We start from the raw sequence: 22,391 nt of genomic DNA on the forward strand, positions 1-22,391 counted from the left end.
ACAACAGAGTTGGAAGGGACCTTGGAGGTCTTCTAGTCCAACCCCCTGCCAAGGCAGGAAACCCTACACCATTTCAGACAAATGGCTATCCAACATTTTCTTTAAAAATTCCAATGTTGGAAATTTCTGCAGGCAAGTTGTTCCACTTATTGATTGTTCTAACTGTCAGGAAATTTCTCCTTAGTTCTAAGTTGCTTCTCTCCTTGATTAGTTTCCATCCATTGCTTCTTGTTCTACCCTCAGGTGCTTTGGAGAATAGTTTGATTCCCTCTTCTTTGTGGCAACCCCTGAGATATTGGAACACTGCTATAATGTCTCCCCTAGTCCTTCTTTTCATTAAACTAGATATACCGAGTTCCTGCAACCGTTCTTCAAATGTTTTAGCCTCCGGTCCCCTAATCATCTTTGTTGCTCTTCTCTGCATTCTTTCTAGAGTCTCAACATCTTTTTTACATTATGGCAACCAAAATTGAATACAATATTTCAAGTGTGGCCTTACCAAGGCATTATAAAGTGGTATTAACACTTCACATGATCTTGATTCTATCCCTCTGTTTATGCAGCCCAGAGCTGTGTTGGCTTTTTTGGCAGCTGCTGCACACTGCTGGCTCATATCTAAATGGTTGTCCACTAGGACTCCAAGATCCCTCTCACAGTTACTACTATTGAGCAAGGTACCACATATACGGTACCTATGCATTTTGTTTTTTTGGCCTAAATGTAGAACCTTACTTTTTTCACTGTTGAATTTCATTTTGTTAGTTAGCGCCCAATGTTCAAGTCTGTCAAGATCCTTCTGTATCTTGAGCCTATCTTCTGGAGTGTTGGCTATTCCTGCCAGCTTGGTGTCACCTGCAAATTTGATGAGTTCCCCATCTATCCCCTTGTCCAAGTCATTGATGAAGATGTTGAAGAGTACTGGGCCTAAAACATAGCCTTGGGGTACTCCACTGCATACTTCCCTCCATGTGGATATAGTTCCATTGAGAACTACACATTGAATGCGGTTGGTCAGCCAGTTACGAATCCATCTGATGGTGGTGCTGTCTAACCCACGTTTTTCTACTTTATCTAGTAGTAGGTTATGGTCTACTTTATCAAATGCTTTGCTGAAGTCCAAGTAAATTATATCGACAGCATTCCTCTAGTCCACTAATTTTGTCACTTTGTCAAAGAATGCAATGAGATTAATCTGGCATGATCTGTTTTTGACAAACCCATGTTGGCTTTTGGTTATTACTTTGTTTGCTTCTAGGTGTTCAATGATTCGTTGCTTGATTATCTTTTCCAGAATCTTCCCTGGTATTGAGGTCAGGCTGATAGGTCTGTAGTTTCCTGGATCTGGTTTTTTTTTCTTTTTTTTGAAGATGGGAACTACATCAGCTCTTTTCCAGTCCTCTGGCAGTTCCCTTGTGCTCTAGGATCTTTGAGAGATACAGTTCAGTGGCTCTGAGATCTCGTCTGCCAGTTCCTTCAGAACCTTGGGGTGTAATCCATCCGGTCCTGGTGATTTGAACTCATCTAGAGTAGACAGGTGTTCACTTATCATTTTTTCCCCCTATTTTAACTTGTGTTCCTAATCTGTTTTTTGTGGTGCTGTTTTTGATAGGTTGAATTGTTTTTTCCTTTTATGTAAAGACAGATGCAAAAAATGAGTTAAGTAGATCTGCTTTCTCCCTGTTGCTTGTCACCTTCTTGCCACTTTCTCCCAGCAAAGGGCCAATTGTTTCCTTGACTTTTTTCTTGTTTTTAACATGTTGGAAGAAGCTTTTTTTGTTATTTTTTACTTTTGTCACTAGCCTTTGTTCGTTTCCTCACTTCATCTTTACAGGCTCTGGCTATTTGCTGATATTCTGCTTTAGTTATTTGCCCCTCTTTCCACTTTTTATACTTGTCCTTTTTGTCTTTCAATTTGTCAGATAGTTCTTTATGCATCCATGCTGGTTTCTTTTGAGATCTATTATTTTTTTTCTTCATTGGTATTGTGTTAGACTGCACTTTTATAATCTCACTTTTCAAAATTTCCCAAGCTTCTTGAGTCATTTTCCCCCTGAGGATTCTCATCCATTGAATCCTTCACAAGCTCTCTCTAAGTTTATTGAAAGTAGCTCTCTTAAAGTCCAAGACTCTAGTTTGACTTTGTTCTACTACTTGTGTTTGCATAATGTTGAATTCCAGTATTGCGTGATCACTTGCCCCCAAGGTTCCTATAGCTTCAACACCTTCTATCATTTCATTTCTGTTAGTGAGAATTAAGTCCAATAAGGCTGATCCCCTTGTTCCCTTCTCTACTCTTTGGGAAACGAAGTTGTCTGCTAGGTTTGTTAGAAACCTGTTGGATCTTCCACTTGGTGCAGAGTTTGTCTCCCAGTTGATGTCAGGGTAGTTAAAATCCCTCATTACTACTGTGATGTGCTTCCTACATACCGTAGTTAGCAGACTAGCAAAAAGTTCATCTACTTCCTCTGTTTGGTTGGGTGGCCTATAGTATAGACCTATGGCAATATCGTTTTTCACCTCTTTAATGTTGACCCAGATGCATTTAAGATAATTTTCATCATTGTTGTGCTCTATTTCTGTAGAGATGTAGTTATTTCTTATATATAGTGCAAGTCCACCTCCTCTTTTATTTGGTCTATTTCTTTTAAATAATTTATATCCCTCTAGCTGTATGTTCCATTTGTCAGTTTCATCCCACCAAGTTTCCGTAATGGCAACAATATCATATCTGCCCTCATTTACTTGAATTTCTAATTCACCTTGTTTATTCCCCATATTCTGTGCATTGGTGTATAGACATTTGAGTCCATTTGGACTGACCTTGTGTTTACTGTCTACATAACCTGTGTTGTGCCTGACTGCCCCTACTTTCTTGCCACCTGTTGGTTTAGTGCACATGGTATGGCACTCACTGTTAAATGCTTGGTTTTGCTTGATAGCAGGGCTGATAGTCTTACCCACACAGACATCTATGTTACATGCACTGATAACCCTTTTAGTTTTCGATTGCTGGGGACAGAAATTTTCTGTATCAATTAATTCTCTGTCCCCACTGTTCAGCTTAAATGTTTATCCAGAAAATCTGTGAATTTATTGCTAAGTAACTCAGTCCCTTTCTTTGATGGATGCAATCCATCTCTTTTGTACAGTTTTTCATTGGACCAGTTGCAGACATTGTGACTAATAAAACCAAAGCCTTCCCTTTTACACCACTCCTTTAGCCACACATTAAACTCCACTACACGCTGGCCTTTACCTTTTTGTTCTTTATGTACTGGTAAAACCTCTGAAAAGATAAGCCTACAACCTATGCTATTAAGTTCATAACTCAAGCTCTGGAAATCATTCTGCACATTCTGCAAGTACATCCATTTGGGACAGATAATTTGTGCCAAGATGTATAATAGCATCAACATCACAATCCTTACTGGCATTCTTGACTACCTTAAAAATACACCTCTTGTCTCTGTTGGCAGTAGCACCTGGCAGATACCTGATCTCTTTCAAAACGTCCATATCCTTTCCTAAATTTACATCCCTTACAATTGAATCACCAATCAGAAGGTGGCTTCTCTTTTTGGATACCGTGCTCTTCTTGTGTGACCGATCTGTAATACCTGTGCCTGTGCCAATACCAATGCCTTGCCAGACTCCTTTCCCAATTTTGAACTAATGAGTGGTTCCATGTCCAGTTCTCACTGTTGCTTCTTGACTCGCATATAAGTTTCTCAAGAGACAAATAAGATGGACTGGTACTCCCATCTCTTTAAGAACTTGCCACAATTTGTTGTGATCCACACAATCAAAGGCTTTAGCATAGTTAATGAAGCAGAAGTAGATGTTTTTCTGGAACTCCCTAGCTTTCTCCATAATCCAGTATATGTTGGCAATTTGATCTCTAGTTCCTCTGCCTCTTCAAAGTCCTGCCTGTACTTCTGGTAGTTTTCGATCCACATACTGCTGGAGCCTAGCTTGTAGGATTTTAAGCAACCCTACTAGCATGTGAAATGAGTGCAGTGGTGTGATAGTTTGAACATTCTTTGGCGTTGCTTTTCTTTGGATTTGGAATGTAAAGTGATCTTTTCCAATCTTGTGGCCACTATTGAGTTTTCCAAATTTTCTGGCAAATCGAATGTAGCACTTTTACTGCATCGTCTTTTAAGATTTTGAATAGCTTAGCTGGAATAATGTCACTTCCACTAGCTTTGTTGTTGCTCAAATTTTTTAAGGCCCATTTGACTTCACATTCTAGGATGCCTGGCTCGAGGTCAATGACCCATCATGGTTATCAGGGATGTTAAGCTCGTTCTTGTATAGTTCTTCTGTGTAATTTTTCCACCTCTTCTTAATCTCTTCTGCCTCTGTTAGGTCCCTGCCATTTTGATCCTTTATCATGCCCATCTTTCCATGAAATGTTCCCTTCATATCCCCAATTTTCTTGAAGAGATCTTTGGTCCTCCCTATTCTATTGTTTTCTTCTATTTCTTTGCACTGTTCATTTAAGAAGGCATTCTTATCTCTTCTAGCTATTCTCTGGAATTCTGCATTCAATTTTCTCCCTTGCCTTTTGTTTTCCTTCTTTCTTCAGCTATTTGCAAAGCTTCCTCAGTCAGCCATTTTTCTTTCTTGCATTTCTTTTTCTTTGGGAATGGTTTTAGTTGCTGTCTCTTGTACAATGTTGCAAATCTCCGTCCATAGTTCTTCAGGTACTCTTGTCTATCAGATCTAATTCCTTAAATCTATTTGTCACCTCTTCTGTATATTCATCAGGGATATGATTTAGTTCATACCTGAGTGGCCTAGTGCTTTCCCCTACTTTCTTCAATTTAAGCCTAAATTTTGCAATGAGAAACTGAATCACAGTCAGCTCCTGGTCTTGCTTTTATTGACTGTATAGAGCAGCGGTTCTCAACCTGTGGGTCGTGACCCCGTTGGGGGTCGAATGACAATTTTCAGGGGTCGCCTAAGACCATCGGAAATATGGGAAGTATACTTGCGAGTTGAAGAAGCGCGCTCCAATGGTTGACTCCACAAGCCAGCAGCAGGCTATTCAAATCGCTAGCCGAATTCAGCTTCAGGTGCGATGAATTTAAAAAGAGAGAAATCTTTGCTCTGATGTCTCCCTCTCAAGCCAGCTGCAATCACTCCCAATCGCTAGCCTAATCTGGCTTCAGGCGCGATAAATTTAATAGGGGAGGAGTCTCCGCTTTAATGCCTCCATCCTCAAGGCAGTCGCAAGCAGTTCAGATCGCTAGCCAATACAGCTTCAGGCGCGATAAATTCAAAACGAAACTAATTTTATGGTTGGGGTCGCCACATCGTGGGAAATTGTATTAAAGGGGTCCCACATCATGGAGAATTGTATGAAAGGGGTCGCAGCACTATAAACGTTGAGAACCACTAGTATAGAGTTTCTCCATCTTAGGCTCCAGATCACATAGTCAATCTGATTTCTATGTTGACCGTCTGATGATGTCCATGTGTAGTGTCGTCTCTTGGGTTGTAGGAACACAGTGTTTGCTATAACCATTCTCTTGACAAAATTCTATCAGCCTGTGCCCTGCTTCATTTTGTACTCCAAGGCCAAACTTGCTTGTTATTCCAGTTATCTTTTGGCTTCTTACTTTAGCATTCCAATCCTCCATGATGATAAGGACATCATTTTTTGGTGTTAATTCTATAAGATGCTGTAGGACTTCATAGAACCGGTCAGTTTCAGCCTCTTTAGCACTAGCGGTTGGGGCATAAACTTGGAATACTGTGATATTGAATGGTTTGCCTTGGATTCAAACTGAGATCATTCTGTCATTTTGGGGATTGTATCCCAGTATTGCTTTTCCTACTCTTATTGACTGTGAAAGCTACTCCATTTCTTCTGAGGGATTCTTGCCCGCAGTAGTATACCTGATGGTCATCTGAATTAAATTCACCCATTCCTGTCCATTTTAGTTTGCTGATTCCTAAGATGTCAATGTTCAGTCTTGTCATCTCTTGTTTGACCACATCCAGCTTTTCTGAGGTTGTGAATTTGGGGTTTTCATGAGCTGTAAGCCATAATTAAAATTATGACAAATCAAGGCTTGAACTATCTCACTTTTTCATGTAATGAGTCTTATCTCATATATTAGTTTCACCTTTTAAGTTGCATTACTGAAATAAATGAACTTTTGCACGATATTCTAATTTTTTGAGTTTCACCTGTATGTAGAATATGTGGTGCATTTGATTTTAGCTTAATGTGTCAGGCGAGCTTGACTTATCCCTTCTAAGGTTTAGATTATGGCTCACAGTGTTGTGTTAATTCAGTTTTAATATATGCAGACAAACTTTTATTTTATAGACAAACATACATTTAAAACATCAGTAATTCCTTCCGTGTGACATTCCTTCCGTGTGACATTCTTTTTGTTGTTTCTTCTTTTTTCACTTCAGTTTAAACTATTACCATTTTCCCACAAATACATTATTATCATTTTCTGACATAACTATCCATTGTTTATCTGTACTTTCTTTCTAACCAATGGTAAACTTTATCCCATATCTTAAAATATTCTGAATCCTCTCTTTCTTTGATCATCAAAGTTAATCTATTCATTTGTGCACAATCTAAATTTTTTCTGATAATTTCTCTTTCCATGGGTATTTTCTTTGCTTTCCAATTTTGCACAAAAACAATTCTTGCTGCTGTAATTACATGTATAATCAAATAGATATTTTCTTTACTGATTTTCTCTGGTAGAATCCCCAATAAGAACAGCTCCGGTTTTGAGTCAATGTGTTGTTGGGTCATTTCTTCTAACCAACCCTTCATTTTCTCCCAATAGTGTTTGGCTTCTGGACATGTCCACCACATATGATAATAAGATCTTGGTAACTAATGACATTTCCAACATTTAGTTGATTTATCTTTAAACATTTTTGCCAGTTTCTCAGGTGGCATATGCCATCTATAAAACATTTTATATTGATTTTCTTTATATGCAGACATTGTTCATTTATAATTCCTCTCCTATAATTGTTGCTATTGAATATCCAAAATTTTTAGCCCAAGCTATCATAGTTTCCTTTACATGTTCCTCTTCTAACTCAATCCCCAACAAAAAGTTATACATTTTTAAAATTAATTTATCCTCCGTCCCCGTGAAAATCCTATCCGATCTGTCTTTTCTAAATAAAAACCATATAGTTTAACATCTTTTTGATATCTTGTTTGTATTTGCATATACATATACCAATCTAACTCAATCCCCTGTTCTTCCAAATCTTGTTTCTAATTCAATTCCCCCCTATTTGTTAATAAGTCCTTATATCTAACAATATTTCTAAAATTAAAAGTATTTGGATGTATTAAAGCCTCCATTGTTGATAACCATATTGGAATTTTCATATAATATTTATCTCGGACCTCATCCCATACCAACAGCAGTGCATTTCTTATATAATGTCTATGAAAGTACGTATGTATCTTACTTCTCCCATAACATAAAAATGTATGCCATCCTAGTTGCAAATCCTTCCAAAGTCAATAGTCTTGTATTCCTTAATTCCACCCTTCCTTCATCCAAGTCAGTGCTGCTGCCTGGTAATATAGTTCCCAATTTGGCAGTTCAAACCCTCCTCTTAACCTCGTATCCTGTAACATCTTTAAACTTATTCTAGCTTTTTTCCTCTGCATATAAATTTTCTTGTTATCTTGTTAAGATGTTGAAAATAACTTTTTTCAAGTTTTATCAGTACTGTCTGAAATAGATATAGTAGTCTTGGTAATATGTTCAGCTTTATGATTGCTTTTCTCCCCATGAGTGAGAGTTGCAAGTTTTTCCATTTCTCCAAATCTTTCTCAATTTGATCTTTTAGTTTATAATAATTATTTTTTTATTGTTACACATCTTGATGTTAAATATATTCCTAAATATTTCACTTTTTTCACCACTTGAATATCCAGTCTCTCTTTTATCTCTCTTTTCTGTTTTTCTGTCATGTTTTTCACCAATATTTTTGTTTTTTCCTTGTTTATTTTTAAGCCAGACACTTTCCTATAAGCCTTTATTTGTTCTAATAGTTTAGAACCCGATGTAAGTAGTTCTTCTAGAATAAATACTAGGTCATCAGCAAAAGCTTGTAGTTTGTATTTTTCTTTTTAAATTTTCATTCCTTTTATATTATCATTTCATCTGATATTCCTGTTCAAAACTTCTAATGTCAAAATAAATAGCAATGGGATAACAGGCAACCTTGCCTTGTACCTTTCCTGATTTTAACATTTCCTGTCATTTCTCCATTTATCATTATCTTAGCTGACTGTTTCTCATAAATTGTTTTTATAGTGTTTACAAATCTCTCCCCAAAGTCCATTGTCTTCAATTGTTTTATCATAAATTGCCAATTCACATTGTCGAAAGCTTTTTGTGCATCTAAAAATATTATCACCAGTTGTTTCTCTGGATGTACTTCATAGTATTCCAACACATTTAATATTATCCTCATATTATCTCTAATTTGTCTCTTAGGTAAGAAACCATTTTGATCTATGTGAATAAATTCATTTAACAATTTTTTTAATCTGTTTGCCATTATTGAAGCAAAAATCTTATAGTCCACATTTAATAGTGAAATTGGTCTATAGTGTTTTATCAGTTGTAAGTCTGCATCTTCTTTGGGTATAAGTGTTACATTTGCCTCTCTCCATGAGTCTGGCATTCTTGCTTTGTTTAGAAGTTAATTATACAGTTCTAGCGTTACATTACTCATTATTTCTTGAAAAGTTTTATATAGTTCTGCTGGTAGGCCATCCAGTCCTGATGCTTTCCCATTTTTTTGTTTTTTAATTGCTTCAGTCAGTTCCATCATTGTTATTCTTTCTTCTATGTTCAGTTATTTTTGGTAAATCTGATTTTTCTAGATATTTTATTGTCTCTTCCTCAAAAATTTGTAGTAATTATGAGTTATTCTCTTCTTTTCTTCATTATTATAATGTAGTTTCCCCTTTTCATCTAGTAGATGCTTTATCATTTTCTTCTCCTTTTCTTTTTTTCTTTTATATGCTAGCCATCTTCCTGGTTTGTTTGCATTTTCAAAAAAGTTCTGTCTGGATGTTATTAATTTACTTGCTAACAACTCTTGTTCATTTAAATTTATTTCATGTTTTTTCAGTTCCATTCTTTTCTTAACTCTGTCATTTTGGCTATCTTCTTGAAATTCTTTCTCTATTTTTTTGTATTCTTCCAATTCTATCTGTTTCTCTCTTTTCCTTTTGTTTTTCTTTGCAGTGTAGGTTATTGCCAGTCCCCTATTTTTATTTATTTTATTTATTTATTTATTTATTATTCGAATTTATATACCGCCCTATCTCCCAAAGGACTCAGGGCGGTTTACAGGCATATAAAACATCAATATCAATATACAAATTAAAATAATCCTTAAAAAACTTATTCTAGCGCCCAAATTATTAAAAATAGAAATATAAATATCAAATATAAATATTAAAATCAATTTAAAACCCCTCTAAATTTAAAAATCTAAGCCAGTCCTGCACAGATGAATAAATGTGTCTTGAGCTCGCGACGGAAGGTTCGAAGGTCAGGAAGTTGACGGAGTCCTGGGGGGAGTTCGTTCCAGAGGGTGGGAGCCCCACAGAGAAGGCCCTTCCTGGGCGTCGCCAACCGACACTGCCTAGCTGACGGCACCCTGAGGAGTCCCTCTCTGTGAGAGCGCACAGGTCGGTGAGAGGTATCTGGTCACAGTAGGCGGTCCCGTAGATAACCCGGCCCTATGCCATGGAGCGCTTTAAAGGTGGTTACCAAAACCTTGAAGTGCACCGAAGGCCACAGGTAGCCAGTGCAGCCTGCGCAGGATGGGTGTTATCACGGGAGCCACGAGGCTCCTCTATCACCGCGCAGCCGCATTCTGAACTAACTGCAGCCTCGGATGCCCTTCAAGGAAGCCCCATGTAGAGGCGTTGCAGTAATCCAGGCGAGGCGTCACAAGGGCGTGAGTGACCGTGCAAAGGGCCTCCCGGTCCAGAAAGGCGCAACTGGCGCACCAGGCGAACCTGGTAGAACGCTCTCCTGGAGACGGCCGTCAAATGATCTTCTAGAGACAGCCGTTCATCCAGGAGGACGCTTAAGTTGACCTCTCCATCGGGGCCAATGACTCGCCACCGATGGTCAGCCGCAGATTTAGCTGACTGTACCGGGATGCCGGCATCCACAGCCACTCTGTCTTGGAGGATTGAGCTTGAGCCTGTTTCTCCCCATCCAGACCCGTCGGCCTCCAGGCACCGGGACAGCACTTGATAACCGTTGGGGTGGTCCGTGTGGAAAAGTACAGCTGGGTGTCATCCGCGTACAGCTGGTACCTCACACGAACCCACTGATGATCTCACCCAGCGGCTTCATGTAGATGTTGAACAGAAGGCGAGAGGATCGATCCTCGCGGCACCCCACAAGTGAGGGGCCTCGGGCCGACCTCTGCCCCCTGTCAACACCGACTGCGACCGGTCGAGAGATAGGAGGAGAACCACCGTAAACGGTGCCTCCACTCCCAATCCCTCCAACCGCGCAGCAGGATACCATGGTCGATGGTATCGAAAGCTGCTGAGAGGTCTAATAGGACCAGGGCAGTGGAACAAACCCTATCCCTGGCCCTCCAGAGATCATCCACCAACGCGACCAAAGCCGTCTCCGTGCTGTAACCGGGCCGGAAACCGGACTGGGACGGGTCTAGATAGACAGTTTCATCCAGGTGTAAGGAAACTGATATGCCACCATATCTCAACAACCTTCGCCGGGCAAGGTTGGAGACCGACGATAATTACCTAAAACAGCGGGTCAGGAAGGCTTCTTGAGGAGGGGCCTCACCACCGCCTCTTTCAAGGCGGCCGGAAAGACACCCTCCACCAAAGAAGCGCTCGTAATCGCCTGGAGCCAGCCTCGGGTCACCTCCTGCGTGGCCAGCACCAACCAGGAGGGGCACGGGTCCAGTAAACATGTGGTGTAATCTATGCCTTCATTGTATCCCATACATTCTGGAGCGATGTATCTTCTTTTTTATTTATTTCAAAGAAAGACACTAATTCTTTTTCCACAAATTGTTGCAAATCATTTTCTTTTAGTATTAATGTATTCAAAGTCCATCTTGTTCTTTTCTTCTGTCCTTTCCATATTATCATCATTGAATTATGGTCTGCCCATATATTTGAACCAATATTCACTTCTTGTATATTCTCTATCAAGTCTGCCAACATCCATATCATATCTATTCTCGACCACGATAGATGTCTGTTTGAATAAAAAGTAAATTGTTTTTCTTTTAAATGTTTTTGTCTCCAAATGTCTTGAATACTCAACCCTTCTGCCGTTGTACAAAAGGATTTTGGCACTATTCTCTTTGCTTTTTTATTTGTCTTTATTGTTTTATAATCCAATTCTGCATCTGTTACAGCATTAAAATCTCCCATTATGCAAATATGTTCATAATCCAATTCTAAGATTTTTCTGTATGATCTTTTATAAAAATCTTCTTGTTTTGCATTTGGGGCATATAGCGCTATCAAGAGTATTTGTTTAGAATATATTTTTATTTCCATCATCAAGACTCTGCCTTCTCCATCTTCAAAGAGAAACTTGGGTTCTAATTTTTCGTTAATATACATGGCTATTCCTCTTTTACTTTGATGTATTAATGATGTAAATAAAGTTCCAAATTTTGAGTGTGCTAATAATTTTACATGTTGCTTCCTAATATGAACCTCTTGCAAACATATAATGTCCATCTTCAAAGAGTTTAATTTGTTTAATGTTCTATTCCTTTTTCTTGCTGCATTTAATCCATTTATATTTATCGATATTGCTTTTATTTCTTCTTCCATGTTTTACTTGGTTTTTAATTTCATCGCCCTGGCTTCTCTTTGTTCCATTGGCTCCTTCGCCCTCACCCCCTCTCTCAATGCCCGTTCTTCCTGTTCTTTTATTTTTCCTTCCTTGTCTTTCTCTTCTTCTTTTTGTTGTATATCTCCTGTCATTCCCCAGTCCTCTTCCACTGGTCCAAGAAGTTGATCATAAAAAGATCTTGCTTTATCAATGGTATCTAATCTAAGTCTTTGTTCTTGCCAGGTCACCAAAATTCCTTCCGGAATTAGCCATTTGAAACTCACTCTTTTTGATATTAGGAGCCTTGTTAAAAATTGGTATTCTCTCCTTACATCATTAACTCTTTTGGGTATTTGCCTCAATACCACAATTTTTTTATCTCTGTGTTTTAGTGCTGTATTTCTTGCTGCTTGCAATATCTCCAATTTCAATGCTTTCTTTGTGAGTCTTACATGTACTTCTCCTGGCAATTTGTTTCTCATCGCATATCTTGTACGTACTCTAAAAGCTTCATCAATTTCATTTAGAATCTTCTCTTTGGGTTGATCCAGAGCTTCCATCAAAATCTCAGCTATAACCTCAGGCAGATTTTCTCCTTTCTCCTCCTCAATATTTTGAAATCGTAGATAGAAATCAACTTTGTCCATTTCGAGCTGGATTATTGTTTTCTCTCACAAATCTTGGATTTTATCAGTTAACACAAATTTTCCTCCTAATTTCTCAACTTTTTTTCGTCTCTTCTGTCTTTTCTTCTTCTTTTTGAATTCTCCCTTCGTGTTTCTCCATCATGTCTTTCATTTCTTTTATATTTTGTTTCAAATCGTCATGAAGTGTTTGCATGAAATTTTTTAGCTCCATCTCCAGGGTCTTTTCTGTCAAAGAAGGGCTACCTTACAACGGTGTTGTAAGCTTTTTCTTTGCACTCATTCTTATAAATTTATATTCCAAGTGTAATAAATTTGTAATCCAAATATTTAATCCTCCCTGAAGGTTGGATTAGTTCAAAGGCAAAAATGTAGAAAAATCAAATCAACCATCACCTCAAAAATCAAAAATCCCTGTAATCCAAATTAAAAATGTAATATTAAGAAAAAAAGTGCAAAAGAAAAAGGAAAAAAATCAAAAAAGAAGATATACAGAACATATTTGTCCCAATAAATCTTCAGACTCTTCTAGTCTTAATCCCCTCTCTTGTTAGTTTAGTTCTGGTGTTATACCATAATAATAAAAAAAACACCTTCCAAAATGGCAAAAGAAAAAAAAAGGAAATACTGAACAACTGTTCACAAATACGTAAATAAAAAGGCCAGTTACAAAACACAAAATAATAGGAAAATATAAACCAAAAAGAAAACTCAGCATCCAATCTTCTCTTTGCACATCTGTTGTCTTTACCTTTTAGCCAAATGTTAAGGTCAAACTAGCTAAAGTCTTTTCAGTCTTAGAAACACTTTTTTTTCAGCCACAAGGTGGTACTGTTGACTCACTTTCAGCAACACACCATATTTTCAATTTCTTTCACTATAGTTCATTTACAAAGTATTCTTTATCAATTACCACAATTCCCTTCTAGAATAGGGCTCAGTCTTCTCCAGTTACTATCAATAAGTCCAAATTACTTTTATGAGGGATCTTCCAACTTTCCCTTTGGATTTCAAGTAAAAGTTAAAAGTTGCCTCCTCCCCCCAAGCTTTCTTCTCTGCTAATCTACTGGGTGTGAGAGCGAATACACACTCACTCTCACCCCTTTCTTTCAGTCTTCTTTTCCACTGTCTTTAATTTGCAGGTGGGCTTGTAGCAGAAAATCTCTTCTTTTCTTTCCCAAAATATCAAAGTCCCTTATCTCGATGTCACACGCTGTCTCTCTTCTTCCTCTTCTGTTATGGCCGCCCCAGATTTTTAATGATTTCTATGGTCACTTTATCCGCTGCCCAGTTTGAGGAGCTTCTCCTGTTCCGACTAGAGATTTGCGCTTTCCCTAAGCCGGACAGTCTGTGCTCCTCTTTTTTGTCATCCCTACAGGACGACTTAGGTCACTTAAGACTCCTGGGCAACGGAGATATCAACGGGTATTTGGGAGCTCACAAAGACCTTGTTTTCTCGCCGTGACGCTGGTCACGCTTTCCCCTATTCAAACAAACTTGATGAAACAATCCTTAGCTTAGAACAACTATGGAGATTCTCAGTCATCCAAGTAATGGTTGTCCCAAAAGTGCTTTTTCAGGAGACAATTGGACTTTCTTGTTTTTCTTTGAAGATGTTTTGCTTCTCATCCAAGAAGCTTCTTCAACTCTGAATGGATGGTGGGGAATTGAAGGATTTATATTCCTTGCAGACAGCTGGACATTTGCATTCTTCGTTGAAAATAAATCCCTCCATTCCCACCATCCAGTCAGAGATGAAAAATCTTCTTGGATGAGAAGCAAAATGTTTTCAAAGAAAAACAAGGAAGTCCAGTTGCCTCATGATAAAGCACCTTTGGGACTTGGCTTAGAACAGTAGGTAATTAGATTTTATGGGACCTCAATATTACCTGCCTGTGTTTCTTCTGTCTAGTCTCTCCGTATTATCGGACGAAATTACGTGGCCTCTATACAACAGCTAAGGCTGATGCAGAAGCTGAATGCAAGTGAGTATATCGCAATTGAATGCTTCTTAGGAGAGAAGGCGACTCCTTTTCATTTTGCTTCTTTGCCCTCTTTACCCAGCATCCTGCGCAAGGACTTGGACAAGATCGCTGAGATAAAATCTCTTTTGGAAGAAAGGCGAATTGGTGAGTGATGAAAAGCTCTGAATAAGGAAGAGCAAATGGGATGCTTGAGTTGTTGCAAAAATGTTGGGTGCTGTCCCAAGATTTAAAAAGTTTTAATTATTCAAGCTAAAAAAAAGTATGCATGTGCATTTTTTGTGTGGACTTGTCTTCCATTAATAAAGATAGTCCTCAAGTACAATAGCAACTGGGATCAAAATTTCTGATGCTAAGCGATACAGTCATAAATCATGACTACATTGCTTAGTGACAACAATCCCTACAGTTCCAATGCCCATTAACTGAATTGCGGCAGTTGTTAGGCAAGGACATCCTCGCAACAAGGAAGTGTGGTGGCTCAGTAGCTTAATGATGCTGGAGACGGTTCTCAGTTCTGGTGGTTTGAACCGTAGCATTGCGTGGCAGGGTGAGTTCCCGTCACTCGCCTCAGCTTTTGTCCACCTAATAGTTTGAAAGTATGTTCTATGCAAGTAGATAGATAAGTACCACTTTGGGTGGGGGGGACAAACTGGTGCTCTGTGTAGGCAGTCAGTTCTTATGGCTCTGAACCTTCCCAGTTGCAGTGCCTGCTTATGAGGCAGCTCTGGGAAGAGAAGAGGGCCTTGGGTGAAGAAGCTGCAGGAAAAGCCATTCGTCTTTCCAGTGTGAAGCCAGCTCATCCTCCTCTGGTGCACCTTGGGAAGTGCCCAAGCATTTCGTATAAGTGGGCTGTACCTTGGCAAGCCAGACTAGTATTCTGGATAGGATAGGATAGGATAGGATAGGATAGGATAGGATAGGATAGGATAGGATAGGATAGGATAGGATAGGATAGGATAGGATAGGATAGGATAGGATAGGATAGGATAGGATAGGATAGGATAGGATAGGATAGGATAGGATAGGATAGGATAGGATTGGATTTTATTGGCCAAGTGTGATTGGACACACAAGGAATTTGCCTTGGTGCATATGCTCTCAGTGTACATAACAGAAAAGATACCTTCATCAAGGTACAACAATTACAACACTTAATATTAGTCATAGGCTACAAATTTAACACTTAATGATACAACACTTAATGGTAGTCATAGGGTACAAATAAGCAATCAGGAAACAATCAATAGAAATATAAATCATAAGGATACCAGCAACAAAGTAACAGTCGACCATGGTATCCTGCTGCGCCGTTGGAGGATTGGGAGTGGGAGGCACCATCGGTGGTTCTCCTATCTCCGACCGGTCGCAGATGGTGTTGACAGGGGCAGAGGTCGGCCCCGAGGCACCTCACTTGTGGGGTGCCGCAGGGGCCCATTCTCGCCTTCTGTTCAACATCTATATGAAGCCGCTGGGTGAGATCATCAGTGGCTTCGTGTGAGGTACCAGCTGTACGCTGATGACACCCAGCTGTACTTTTCACACCGGGCCACCCCAATGAAGCTATCAAGTGCTGTCCCGGTGCTTGGAAGCCGACGGGTCTGGATGGGGAGAAACAGGCTCAAGCTCAATCCTTCCAAGACAGAGTGGTTGTGGATGCCGGCATCCCGGTACAGTCAGCTGAGTCCTCGCTGACTGTTGGGGGCGAGTCACTGGCCCCGGCGGAGAGGGTGCACAATCTGGGCGTTCTCCTGATGAACGGCTGTCTTTGAAGACCATTTGACGGCCGCCTCCAGGAGAGCTTTCCACCAGGTTCGCCTGGTGCGCCAGTTGCGCCTTTCTGACCGGGATGCCTTATGCACGGTCACCACGCCTCGTGACGCCTCGCCTGGATTACTGCAATGCTCTCTACATGGGGCTCCCTTGAGGGGCATCCGAGGCTTCAGTTAGTCAGAATGCGGCTGCGGGTGATAGAGGGAGCCCTCGTGGCTCCCGTGTGACACCTATCCTGCAGTCTGCACTGGCTACCTGTGGCCTTCCGGTGCGCTTCAAGGTGTTGGTGACAATCTTTAAAGCGCTCCATGGCTTAGGGCCTGGGTACTTACGGGACCGCCTACTGCTACCAAATACCTCTCACCGACCCGCGGCCTCACAGAGAGGGACTTCTCAGGGTGCCGTCAGCTAGGCAGTGCTGCCTCATGACGCCCAGGAAGGGCCTTCTGTGGGGGCTCCCACCCTCTGGAACGAACTCCCTCCAGGACTTCGTCAACTTCCGGACCTCCGAACCTTTCGTCGCAAGCTTAAAACACACTTATTTATCTGCGCGGGACTGGTTTAGATTTTAAAGTAACTGGTTTTAAGGGGTTTTTACTATTTATACTGTTTTTAATAATTTGGGCTATAGAATAAGTTTTTTAATTGTCGTTTTTTAATTGTATTTATATGTATTTTAACTGCCTGTGAACCGCCCTGAGTCCTTAGGGAGATAGGGCGGTATATAAATATGAAAAATAAATAAATGAATAAATAAATAAATAAACAAAGTAACAGTCGTACAGTCATAAGTGGAAGGAGATGGGTGATGGGAACGATGAGAAGATTAATAGTGCAGATTTAGTAAATAGTTTGACAGTGTTGAGGGAATTATTTGTTTAGCAGAGTGATGGTATTTGGGAAAAAACTGTTCTTGTGTCTAGTTGTTCTGGTGTGCAGTGCTCTATAGTGTTGTTTTGAGGGTAGGAGTTGAAACAGTTTATGTCCAGGATGTGAGGGATATGTAAATATTTTCATGGCCCTCTTCTTGATTCGTGCAGTATACAGGTCCTCAATGGAAGGCACGTTGGTAGCAATTGTTTTGTCTGCAGTTCTAATTATCCTCTGAAGTCTGTGTCTGTCTTGTTGGGTTGCAGAACCGAACCAGACAGTTATAGAGGTGCAAATGACAGACTCAATAATTCCTCTGTAGAACTGGATCAGCAGCTCCTTGGGCAGTTTGAGCTTTCTGAGTTGGCGCAGAAAGAGCATTCTTTGTTGTCCTTTGGTGGAAGGGTTTCTCCTAAAGTCTACCACCATTTCTACGGTTTTGAGTGTGTTCAGTTCCAGATTGTTCCGATCGCACCACGAGGCTAGTCGTTCAACCTCCCGTCTGTATGCGGATTCATCATTGTCTCGAATGAGACCGATCACTGTTTTGTCATCTGCGAACTTCAGTAGTTTAACAGATGGATCGTTGGAGATGCAGTCATTGGTATACAGAGAGAAGTGGGGAGAGCACACAGCCTTGGGGGGGGGGACTGTGCTAATTGTACAGGTATCTGATGTGATTCTGCTTAGCTTTACCCGCTGCTTCCTGTTTGTTAGGAAGCTTATGATCCACTTACAAGTGTGTTCAGGTACCTCCAGCTGGTTTAGCTTAGTTAGAAGAGTGTCTGGAATGATGGTATGGAATGCTGAACCTATAGCCTACGTAGGTCTTTGGAGATTCAAGACGTTGTAGGATATAGTGCAGAGCCATATTAACAGCATCATCTGTTGATCTATTTGCTCGGTATGCAAATTGCAAGGGGTCTAACAGCGGATCTGCGATGGTTTTCAAGTGGGACAGCACTAGTCTTTCAAATGTTTTCATGACTACAGATGTTAAAGCAACTGGTCTGTAGTCATTCAGTTCCTTGATGGTGGGCTTCTTCAGCACTGGGATGATGGTAGAGCGTTTGAAGCAAGAAGGAACATACACATCTCTCGTGATTTATTGAAGATATCGGTGAAGATGGGGGCCAATTGGTCAGCACAGACTTTTAAGCAAGAAGGAGTTATCTTGTCTGGGCCTGGGGCTTTTCCTGGCTTTTGTCTGTGAAATAGGTCTTGCATTTCCTTTTCTGTGATCACAAGGGGTTGTGAACCCAATGGGATGGTGTCAGTTGTAGGAGGCTTGGTTGTTGTTGTTGGTGTGTCTGAGATGGGGGTTGTGGAGATAGGTGGCTGTAGTTTCCTTTTAAACCTGCAGTAACACTCGTTCAGGTCATCTGCCAGTTGTTCATTTTCTTCAGCCTGGGAAGGAGGTTTGCCATAGCTGGTGATATTTTTAAGAGTTTTCCACATGTTTGCTGGTTCATTTGTTGAGAACTGATTCTTTAGCTTTTCAGAGTAGCTTCTTTTTGCTACTCTGATCTCCCTTGTTAGTACATTTCTGGCCTGATTGTATAGCATTTTATCAGCTTTTCTGTAGGCTTCCTCTTTGGAATGATGTAGCTGCTTAAGTTTAGCTGGGAATCAAGGTTTGTTGTTACTGTATATTCGCAAGTTCCTTGTCAATACACATAGGTCTTCACAGAAGCTGACATGATATTACAGTATCTGTAAGTATCTGCAATACCATTGTGGTCTCCTGGCTACTGTATTAGCCATATGCTAATAATAATAATAGTAATAATAATAACAATAATAATAAACAACAAAACAACAATGGTATTTATGACACATCTTTAAATGGTCAGTTGACTGAATTTCATGTTTAATGAATAAAAGAAATCATCATTATCATCATCATTCTCGCAACTTCTAGTTGGTTTCCCACAACTAAAGTTAGTGGGGAAGCTAGCTGGAAGTTGCAAGTCACAAGTGGCTTGCAAGCAGGCAGCTACATAAGAGGGAGAGTGTGTGAAGGAGGTGAAGTTTAGGGGGATGTGCAGGGATGCCAGTGTGTGGAGTGGCCAGTGTGAAACAAGAGCACATGGGCTAGGGCGACTGTCGACAACCGTGGCTCCAGAGCCGCATGCGGCTCTTTGAGCCCTCTGCTGTGGCTCGCTGTCCCATCATGGTTGGCCCTGCCCCTTTTATTTTTTTAGATATTTTTGAAAATCTGCGTATCACTCTGTGTGTGTCTCTCTCACACACACACCCTCTCTGTGTATCACTCTGTATGTGCCTGTCTCTGTCTCTCTCTCGGAAAGCCGTGGCTGGACCAAGCCAGCAAGCTTTTCTTGGAGCACTTCAAGTGCTTTATCTTTATCTTTAGTGCTGTTTTCTTGTTTCTCATTGGTAAGCTGTTTCTCCAGTTGAATATGTTCTGGCAAAATTCTTAATTTCTTTCTGTCCAAATCAAATGATACACCTACCATTTTAACTAACTCAATTAATTCCTGTCACATTTTGGCGTTCTTCTTAAGTTTTTAATTCCAATTTAAAATTTTATTGTTTGTCACCTCTTTTAATGATCAAAGTCAAAGAGCTGTAAAGAAAACAAGTCCTCCTTAAAACTTGTCACAGCTCTTGATCAAGATCACTGTATTTTTTTTTCCAGATTTTAAAATGTTCAGTGTAGTACTTTTTTCTGCCAGTAGATGTCTCTCGTCAATCCACAAGTTCCAAATCAACAACTTAACAAAGTATCCAATTTGTGTATTAAATCCATTTATCTAATATTTCTCTAATTTCTTCTTTCTCTTCTTAATTTTTATATATTCCAAATCCAAGTCTTATACTCCAATTCAAATCCAATTAAAATATCTTTACAAGGCTTTTTTGTTTTAAGTTTTTCTTTATTCTTCCTTTAAGCTTGAAAATTTTTCTTAAAGTTTATATCCAATCCTTTACTATGTTCTTTTGAGTTTCTTTTTCTTGTAATATTTTTACAAGAAATTTTAGATCCAATTTCCAAATCCAAATATCAAACTCCATTTTGGGCTTTAGTGTTTTTACTTCCGCTTTGTTCTCCCTCCATTAACATTCCCCAATGCTAATTAGCTGCTATTTCCACTCATTTCAAAAACTTCAAATTGTTTCTTTGTTACCTGTGAATTGGCCAATCACTCACCTGGTACCAATACTCCGTCCAAAACCTCGTTCCTGCACAATTCTTAGTCCAGTTGCCCCAGCTTCATGACGGTCATAATGGCCACCGCCACCAGATCGATGAGTTTTCTCTGACTTCCCGAGGAACTTGTCTGTTCCTCCTAGTCATCCGAGATGCCTCTCCTTCTTCACTGTCCCTACAAGATGATTCTGGTTCAAAGACCCCCTGACAGCAGTTTGTCTGGCTGGATTTTCGCCAGGCTCAAGCCCTCTACTTTCCAGCCAGTCTCACTGCAATGCTTCTGGTTTCTCCTCAATGTATTATTCTTGAATGTCTGGTGCATGAGCTCTTTTATCCATTTTCCTAATATGAATAATTGCACTGGGATGCTTTCCTATCAGTTAAGCATCTGCTGACCTGTCCAAGAGAACCCTACAGTTCTCAGAAATTCTGGTTTAAAGTGGGCAGGAAGTTTTGGGCTGTGCATCACATGATGATGAATGAAGGTGAGAATTTGTAAGTGAAAGTGGAAATTCTCTCCTAAAATTTGGAACTTACACCTGATAAGACCAAATACTTTCCTGAAGTAACCTTACAAGAAATTCGCTGCCATAAACTGATATCTACCTAGAGTGTGCAGTATGTAAACAAAGTGAGAAATTTGATGTATTGATTCATTCGCAATTCCCTGTGACAAGGCAATGAAAAGTCTTTGCAACATCAGCTCTTCTTTTTATATAGATTATATCTGTCCTTACATTCAAGACCTCAAGTTTGGCTACACAGTGCTCCCTTCTCTTCTTCCATATTATTTTAGGGCATAAAGTTACTGTGTTCTTGATATGGAAGTGAATATGATTGATAGGTTTATCTAAAAGCTGGGAGACTTCCTGCAAAGTTTACTCCCTTGGAATATTGAAAGTGTTGTTTTCTAAGATTAAACCATTTGGTTTTGCCTTTGATTGATTGAATTGAGCGATCATTCATTCATTAGTATTGTCTTCTACTGGTTGAGACACTTCTGTCCCTAATGATAGTTACATATAACCAAATCTTTCTGGTCTGCTTCACTCTCTCGTCACACAGCTGCCAAGATTGCTGGGCTCTACAATGACTCTGAGCCGCCACGTAAAACCATGCGCCGTGGAGTGCTGATGACTCTTCTCCAGCAGAGCGCCATGACTCTTCCATTGTGGATTGGGAAGCCTGGAGAAAAGTAATTGCTGGGAAGGTGTGGTGGGTTCTGAGCACCTGAAGTCACTCTTCAGCCATGGAATAGACCCTTTTGTCTGGTTTCTTATGCAGGCCGCCTCCCCTTTGCGGTGCCATCCCTGCCTCTAGTGATTATGTGGCCAAACCGGGAGATAAAGTGGCAGCTCGTGTCAAGGCTGTTGATGGGGATGAGCAGTGGATCTTGGCTGAGGCTGTGAGCTACAATCATGCCACCAACAAGTGAGAATTTGTAAGTGAAAGTGGAAATTCTCTCCTAAAATTTGGAACTTACACCTGATAAGACCAAATACTTTCCTGAAGTAACCTTACAAGAAATTCGCTGCCATAAACTGATATCTACCTAGAGTGTGCAGTATGTAAACAAAGTGAGAAATTTGATGTATTGATTCATTCGCAATTCCCTGTGACAAGGCAATGAAAAGTCTTTGCAACATCAGCTCTTCTTTTTATATAGATTATATCTGTCCTTACATTCAAGACCTCAAGTTTGGCTACACAGTGCTCCCTTCTCTTCTTCCATATTATTTTAGGGCATAAAATTACTGTGTTCTTGATATGGAAGTGAATATGATTGATAGGTTTATCTAAAAGCTGGGAGACTTCCTGCAAAGTTTACTCCCTTGGAATATTGAAAGTGTTGTTTTCTAAGATTAAACCATCTGGTTTTGCCTTTGATTGATTGAATTGAGCGATCATTCATTCATTAGTATTGTCTTCTACTGGTTGAGACACTTCTGTCCCTAATGATAGTTACATATAACCAAATCTTTCTGGTCTGCTTCACTCTCTCGTCACACAGCTGCCAAGATTGCTGGGCTCTACAATGACTCTGAGCCGCCACGTAAAACCATGCGCCGTGGAGTGCTGA

General features: G+C 40.0%; 1 protein-coding gene across 1 annotated transcript in view; it reads left to right on the forward strand.

Moving 5' to 3' along the window:
- Nucleotides 1–22,391, forward strand: part of SGF29 (SAGA complex associated factor 29) — a 37,671-nt gene that overhangs the window by 7,448 nt on the left and 7,832 nt on the right. The window contains exons 4-7 of the mRNA XM_058182918.1: nucleotides 14,427–14,499; nucleotides 14,579–14,643; nucleotides 21,377–21,506; nucleotides 21,596–21,742. Coding sequence (XP_058038901.1) covers nucleotides 14,427–14,499; nucleotides 14,579–14,643; nucleotides 21,377–21,506; nucleotides 21,596–21,742 — 415 coding nt within the window. The remainder of the gene's footprint in view (nucleotides 1–14,426; nucleotides 14,500–14,578; nucleotides 14,644–21,376; nucleotides 21,507–21,595; nucleotides 21,743–22,391) is intronic.

This window comes from Ahaetulla prasina, chromosome 4 (genome assembly GCF_028640845.1).
Source record: "Ahaetulla prasina isolate Xishuangbanna chromosome 4, ASM2864084v1, whole genome shotgun sequence".
NCBI lineage: Eukaryota > Metazoa > Chordata > Lepidosauria > Squamata > Colubridae > Ahaetulla > Ahaetulla prasina.